General features: G+C 35.9%; 2 protein-coding genes across 2 annotated transcripts; both read right to left on the bottom strand.

The window, feature by feature from the left end:
- Positions 1-2232: 2232 nt before the first annotated feature.
- LOC101212905 (omega-hydroxypalmitate O-feruloyl transferase) lies at positions 2233-3841 on the bottom strand. Its single transcript, XM_004149816.3, has one exon. The coding sequence runs from the start codon at positions 3731-3733 to the stop codon at positions 2354-2356; it is 1380 nt and encodes a 459-aa protein (XP_004149864.1). The 5' UTR covers positions 3734-3841; the 3' UTR covers positions 2233-2353.
- Positions 3842-4014: 173 nt separating this feature from the next.
- LOC101211203 lies at positions 4015-6793 on the bottom strand. Its single transcript, XM_004149811.3, has 4 exons — positions 5555-6793; positions 5106-5324; positions 4886-4977; positions 4015-4786 (listed from the first exon to the last, which is right to left on the bottom strand). The coding sequence occupies exons 1-4, from the start codon at positions 6674-6676 to the stop codon at positions 4132-4134; spliced, it is 2088 nt and encodes a 695-aa protein (XP_004149859.1). The 5' UTR covers positions 6677-6793; the 3' UTR covers positions 4015-4131.
- Positions 6794-7651: the final 858 nt, after the last annotated feature.

Genomic DNA, 7651 nt, shown 5'->3' with positions numbered 1-7651 from the left:
GAAACCCTAAAGAAAGTTTGAAAACCATTTGAAACCATCAACTTATCAAAGAATTAAAAAAGGAGCATTGATGATATTATAATAAAGATAAAATTATGTAGTTATACCATAGAATTCAAAACTGGTATACATCGGTGAGTTCGTCCATTCATATTGTTGAGTTCTTCAAGTTTTTCGTATATTCAAGATTCATTTCAGCTCTCTCCCCTCCTTTTTTGCAAGGAAAAAATTATCTCTCTCATTGTATTTGTCTCTAGTCGGCTGCCCCATCTCTCAATCTCCTTCTTTTCTTTTCTCTCATAAAACCTAAAATATTGAAGATTCAAATAATTACAAAAATGTCATTGAAGCATAATTAAATTTTAAATTTTAAATTCAAATCGTAATTAAAAATATATATTAAAATTCGAATTGTAATTAAAAATATATATTAAAATTCAAATTCATTATTAAAAATATATTTTATGTCTAATTTAATAAATGATTTAAAATATAACAAATTTGAAAATATTGTATGTAATAAAATATAACAAATTCAAATTTAAATCAATGATTGTCCTTATTTGTAGGGATTAGATTGAGAAATGGTTGAAATTTTCCCAATTGAAATTTTCCCAATTTTTTAGGAAAAATATTTATTAAACGTAAGTTTTATGAATTAAATAAATAAATGTTAATTAATTTGATTTAAAAATTAAAAATTAAAAAATTAGTTATGAATTACAGGCATAGGAGAAATCTTCCCAATCCCAAAAATATTATAAATTAGTTCATAATTTTCAAAATTGGTTGGAGCTTTGCAAATACACTATCTGTGACGGTATGTTATTTGGTCTCATTATTTGTATCATGCAAATACAATGTATCTGTAAAACATATATTACCATATATAAAAAGGTATAAACACATATTATACTTCTTGATCCAGATATGCATAGCAAGAATGATTAGAAATAAAACGCTACAAACAAAATAAAACGCTACAAACAAAATAAAACGTCTAAAACGCTACAAACAAAATAAAACGCTACAAACAAAATAAAACGTCTAATTAAAATAAATATGAATATTAACGTAATTAAAAAACAAAAGGTAAAAAAATAATTATTCGATACAAGAGACACAATAAATAAATTTTTTTTAATAAAAATCAACCAAAATAATTGTATAACCATAATTAGCACGATTGTAGTGATGAAATATAATGACTCGAGAATGGTTGAAATTCTCATAACCATTTTTTATATTAACCATATGTACTATTTGTTATCTAACAATTTTTTTTTAAATAATTTGACATATAAATCATACGAAAAATATTGAATTAGTGATTGTTATTGTTAATTAATTTGATTGAAATACTAAAAATCTTTTAGCAATTTTTTAGAGGAATCTTTATTAAACAATTTTTATGAATTAAATAAATAAATGTTAATTAATTTGATTGAAATACTAAAAATCCAAAAATTTATTATGAATTATAGGCATATATTTTTAGAGAATATTGAGAATATCTTGTAAATTTCGAAAATATCATAGTTAATATTTTTCCAAACTGACTGTAGTTTGCAAATACACTATATATGATATTTGACCTCATTAAGCAAAAGTTATGAAACGTACCTTGAAGGAATAATATCACGAATGATTTTATGGTGTGAATTAAATAGTGTGAAATACACAGATATTATTAAAAATAATTTGTTAAGCATTTGATTTGAAGTGTACAAATCCGATAATCTGCATAAATTGAAGGCATGAATCTAGCCTATAAATATTTATTTAATATTATTATAAAATTGAATGATATTCAAATACACTGTATCTGTTATATTATATTATTTTACGCGAATACTATAACTGGAAAAAATGAGTTGTAGACTATCAAGGAGAAAAATCGATTGAAAATTTGCAAAAAAAAAAAAAATCTATTTATGAGATTTTGTTAAAAATCAAGTTATTTTTAAAATTTGCTATTTTTCAAATTATACTATATTATTTTGTTACTTTTACGGTTATCTCTAAGGAATAAAACAAGAAAGTGGAGAGCCACGTGTAATATATATAAATAATAAAAAGAAGAGATATATGGTCCAAAACTACCATAGTTTTTTTTTGTTGTCAATAATTTGGCCTAACCATACTTTTATCGTATTTACTTATTTGAGAAAAAAGTTTGAAGGATTATGTATGCAATTTAACAAATTTAAATATGAAGAAGAGAGACGAAAATAGTAATAACGGGAATAGCATAAAAGATTAACGGAAGACGTATAAAAGGAGAAAGACAAAGAGAAACACACGTGCTTTTCTCACGTGTGACTTCCCACGAAAACGTTTCAAGGAACCATTTTCAATCTACCCTCGCTGTACACAACAACTCCGTGAATTTCTGCGTAGCATTTTCCGGCAAGCAAATGCAAACCAGCATTGACCCGTTCGATTCCCTCGTCCCTTCCGGCAAGAATACGCAAACCTGCGGCGTCGGAGATAGATCAATCGGACCTGCATACACCGGTCTTCCCCATCCAAAATCCGCACCTTCATAGATCGAAAACCTAGTCCACTGCGTTATCGTCAATTTCCCCCCAAATTCCAATCTCCTCGGCCTATCCATCTCAATGTAATCCACCGTCGATTTCACATACTCTTCCGACACTTTATTCTTCGCCTCACGAACCAATCGGGTCGTCTTCGAAAGACCGCCATTAACCAGCTCCGATACGGTGCTCGTAACGCAGGGGAGGCAGAGTACGTTGCCGTAGAACCCGTTTTTTAATGGGGGGTTTTCGAGTTTCGGCCGAGCATTGACGGAAAACGTAAGCCGGAGTGTGTAATCCACTGGTTTAACATCTAGGGCTTTCACCCATGACCTCCAAACATGCGCGGCCATGGCATCGAACGTTGAGCAGGCCGACATGTCGTCTGGTTGGGCATTAGATTTTAGCCAGAGTTGGAACTCGCGGCTGATTCGGTAACATCGTTGAACGGGTTTTGATTGCCAGAGTGTCATCGTCAGGGTCGAGCCATCGTCGATTTTCATGAACTCAACGTGGGGGAATTTCACAATTGGTGGATCACGAGGCTTAAAAAACTCTCGGTCCCAACATGGATCTGGGTTTGTTATGAGCTTGCCTGATTTGGCTGTGGCAGCCCAGGCGCTAAGGAATTGCATAGCGCCAAGGCCATCGCAAATGCAATGGCAGAGCCTCAAGCCTAAGCTGAAACCCCCACATTTGAAAAGGGTAACTTGTGCTATAAGCAATGGCATTTCAAGTACTTTGTATGGCTCTTCATTAGGGAACTTGAAGATCAATGGCTCCCATGCTGGGTTTGGAACCGTTATATTCCCTAAACTGTTCAATGTTATGTCAGAATGAGCTTCTACCATTAAAGCTCCTTGTTCTGATCCGAAAAACACTTCCACCTTCCCGTTTCTTGTCTCTCTGAGCCTACCTGAAAAAGGGTAATAAGGAACTAAAACAAGAGAAAGTGCTTCTCGAAGCATCTCCATTACCGGCTTCTTGCCGGAGTTGATGCTGTTCAACTCGTAAAAGTAGACCGTGGGAGTGAAAACACGGGCACCGACAACATCGTCAAGGTTAGAGAGGTAAAGAGAGTCGCTGTCTGCAGTAGGGATAGGGCCGGCCGGCATGATCGGAATCATACGGTTAATGGTTACAGGGATATCCATGTGAGGAATATGGAGCTCTTGAACCCACGGTGGAGCCATGAGAGAAAGATGAAGAAACAAGTGATGGTGTTTGGAAGCATTTGTAGAAGAAGAGTGACGTTTTTACTGAGGCATGCAAAGAAAGTTTGAGGTAAAATATAAAGGCTGGATTTTAAAGTTCTGTTGGTGGGTAGCAGGTTGTACTGACATTGTTCGTGTTGTGGAAAAATACACGACCAGTATCTTTGTTAATTTTTTTGTTGAAAAACATGAAACATGATGTGCAAGAAGTTATACATTTTAAATATATTTTCCATTCAGATAAAGATAACTAATGCAGATGGCAATTAAATGAATAAATGAAAGACATTTCCTTAAACATGATTTTTTTTTGACAAAGAATCAACAAAGTTGAAAGAAATAAAACAACGGGATCACTGTTGTCGAAGTTAAAAGACTCAACAATCAACATTCTGAATGACAAAACCATAGATCTTTCGTTTTAACCTTTCCACCTTTTCTTTCAAAGGATCATCTCGTTTTGAAACTACACGGTCCAACCAGTCATTCACTCTCTTTAACTGGGATAAAACTGATGCCATGGAGCCACGATTCGGTATTGGAGGCGACGTTTTAACGGCATCTACAGACCTTTCAATAAAGACCTTTGAACCGGCATCAAGGGAATCCTCAACAAACTTGAGAAACCAAAGCTTCATCTCAGACTGCAACTCCATAGCAAGCTCTACTGTCTCTTTCATTTCATGGCCTCTTCTCCATTGAACCATATTGGAATTGGGAAATGAAGAGCCCTCCATGGTTTGTTTCTTCGATACGCTTTTGTGCAAGATAGTTGCTGGGCTATTGTCTTGACCGGTGAGAAGTGAGACAATCTCAAGGTTAGTGGCCAAGGCGGCATCAACCCAAAGAGAGGCAGGTTTCAGTCGCTCCTGCGAGTTAATTGTACCAGGCTTCTTGTTGCCATTCCGACTGGCAAAAACTGATTCGGCAATCTCAGTCGATTTGACTACATCGTTATAGATTATGAAGAACTGATCCACCACATGCAAAAGGTCTCCGGTCTTGTGTGTAGAGGAAAGTTCTGAAAACTTGCTGTAATGAAACGGAAGTTTATATATACATCAATTCAATTCAATTCAGTTATAACATTCATTATTTAAGACAATAAAAGTGAAAAGGTGGGGGTAATACCTTAAGCTCCTTATGATCGATTCAGTAGAAATTGCCTCTTCTAATGCTTCAGCTGCAGCTATAGAAGCAATATCTCTCCTTTGCATAGCATCCTGATAACATCAAAAAGTACAAATACAACATTAGTGAAAGAGTATCATTTAAGTAAACATTTTTTTCCTAGTTTTTCAGATCAAGTCCATTCAAAACAACTCATTAAATTACTAAGCTCAATTCAGACCTTCGCTAGTTTAACAAGATTTGGAGGAGCTGCATCAACTAGAACACTGCCATCAGTCCATTTCTTATCATGAACAGTTATACCAAGACCCGAAAATTTTCTCTCATCTGGAACCTCGCACTCAGATGGACTGAATGACTTCTTTTTTTCTCTTCTTTGTGCCTCTTCACTCTTGGGTCTATGATCATTTGCATCGCTCAATCTTCTTGAAATGGCAGCCTATAGAATATGACATGTTACGAGACAAATAATGAATATGAAAACTTAAAATAATAGAAAATACACATAAATTTACATGATTTTATTAAGACAGAAGAACAATTTAATTAGTGAGGGTGTTCTAAAATACGTAATAATTGCCTTAGGGTTCTAGATCATGTAAAATTTGAGGAGGGAAAAACATCAAATTTAACTAAGTTCTAGTAATCAACAATGTATGGTAATTGTACCTGTGTGCGAAGAATTGCTTGAAGATCTGGCTTGTTTTTTGAAACCCCACCATCTCTCTGCTCCTCAGAGGTAGAAGAGGCAGTTGATTGGTCATCCCAACTCTTCCTATTCGATTTTGCAGACCCAACAAGTGCCTCAGAAACCTTAGAAATTCCAGCAGCAATGTTACTCATCTTCTTCTTGCTTGCTGAATCCGCAACTGCCAAAAGAGGAGAGACCTTCAAACCCCCTGATAGCCTTCTTGCTGGAGAAAGCGAAGCTCTTCGTACACTAGGAGAAGCCTGTCTCCTCCCATTTGGGGATGGCTGTCGATACCTCGAAGGAACGATAATGGCGGCCTCCTTCGAACTCACCCGATTCTCTTCACGAGCAGCTACCAAACTTGGAACAACAGTTTTTGATGGCACTGGAGAAGCCGACCTCTTCCCCTTTCCAGCCGGAGAAGGATCTCGCTCAACCACAGGCACATTCTTCTTTCCAACTGACATAGATCTTTTACCTCCTGCCGGAGAAGAAAACCTCTGAGGCTTATGGGGAACTTTGGTTTCATCTGTACTTCCCTTATTTTCAATCTGTAAATTATCTCGAGGAGCTAGGGCTTGCCGTCCTCTACCACTTCCAGTCTTCAAATTACTCTTCGATTCCTTAATTTGAGGTTCCTCCAATTTCTGATTCGAGGACAATGCCGCAATCGGGTCAGCCGATTGATCCGATTCCGTCACAGGTTGAATCACAAACTCCCGCTTAGAAGCCGAAATCCTTGCAATTAGAAGCTCAGGGCTTCCAACAGATGCTTGCCGCCCTGGAATTGGACGAATACCGCAAACGCGAGGGATGGGTGTGTCGAATTCAAAACGGTCAACGTAAATGAATTGGCCAAGATGCAATCGATTCGAGAGGATGAGATCCGTTTCGCGTTCGGAGAGGGAGACGTAAGTGGAATTGAGGGAATCAGATAGCTGGATGTAGAATCCACGATTGGGCCATAGTTCGGAACCAGCGAGAGCTGGAACGATGCCTATGACTTGGAGAAGAGCTGAACGGTGGTCACCAGTGACTCTGGTATTGGAATTCATGGCCTGAAGGAGCTTCAAGAGGATTCCGGGAGTGAGAGAAGCCATGGCGGAAATGCAGAATGAGGAAGAGGAGTGAAGTAGAAAGGTAAGTATAGAAATGAGGGAAGAGAGGAATTTGGCCGTTACGAGTTGATGAGATTCAAATTTGAAATTCAAATTTCAGGTGTGTATTATTTTTTCACTTATCCGCATTGTGAAGTTTTGAATTTGGTTACTGCTGTACTGTTACCGTTAACTTCTTTATAGGCCCGCGACTCGCCTGAACGTGTTCTCTAGTCAACGCCAGTTAAGCAAGTCTAACTTTTTTTTTTTTTAATTTTAGAAAAGATAACAATTTTTAAAATAATAATTAAATACTTTTAAAAAATTGTAAATATAGTAAAGTAATGGTTTATCGGTTTTATTTTTCATAGACTTTATATATAGGAAAATTGAACGTAATGAAAAAAAAAAACATAAATGACCATCTTTTCATAAAAAGAAAAGAAGTTATTGGGTGGTGATATGGAGGGTCTCGTCTCCCTTTGTAATCTCTTTTAATATTGCCCCTCAAATTTCACATTTCCTAATATATTTTCCTATAATTTTAAGAAAACCTGCAACAGTTTTTAAAGTAGATTCTGTTGGAATTTGGTTACTGAATATTTGTTGAGTTCCTCGTGTTGATTTCCATCCCTCAAAAGAACTTGATCTTTGCTTTCACAACCCTTTTGCCTTACGCTACTTGTTGCCTACCCTCCCCTCTCTCTTATTCTTTGGCATCAACTCATCTCCGGTCATCATTTCTATTATCTTGGCCTTAACTAGCATTTTGTCATCACGTAGTCCCTTTCACTCATCGTGGTCTTTACTCTTTATTTATGTGCACATAAGAGTTAACACATTCAAATGAATCAACCAATGGTTTGAACACAATTTCATAAACATTGAGATCAAATCATGTTTTAAAACATAATAAAACATGCTATAAACATAAAGGCTTATTTATAAAGAAAGCTTGAAGTCAATATAAAACATTTT

Source organism: Cucumis sativus, chromosome 1 (assembly GCF_000004075.3).
Source record: "Cucumis sativus cultivar 9930 chromosome 1, Cucumber_9930_V3, whole genome shotgun sequence".
Classification (NCBI taxonomy): Eukaryota; Viridiplantae; Streptophyta; class Magnoliopsida; order Cucurbitales; family Cucurbitaceae; genus Cucumis; species Cucumis sativus.
The sequence above is the reverse complement of the archived record's forward strand: the minus strand, read 5'-3'. Positions and strand labels throughout refer to the sequence as shown.

Excerpts from the sequence above, each read along its gene's own strand:
- LOC101211203 (XM_004149811.3), bottom strand. The coding sequence starts at position 6,676 with ATGGCTTCTCTCACTCCCGGAATCCTCTTGAAGCTCCTTCAGGCCATG. Across the intron at positions 4,978-5,105 it reads ATCTTGTTAAACTAGCGAAG|GATGCTATGCAAAGGAGAGA; the intron begins GTCTGAATTGAG and ends TGATGTTATCAG. Across the intron at positions 4,787-4,885 it reads TCGATCATAAGGAGCTTAAG|CAAGTTTTCAGAACTTTCCT; the intron begins GTATTACCCCCA and ends GTTTCATTACAG.
- LOC101212905 (XM_004149816.3), bottom strand. The coding sequence starts at position 3,733 with ATGGCTCCACCGTGGGTTCAAGAGCTCCATATTCCTCACATGGATATC.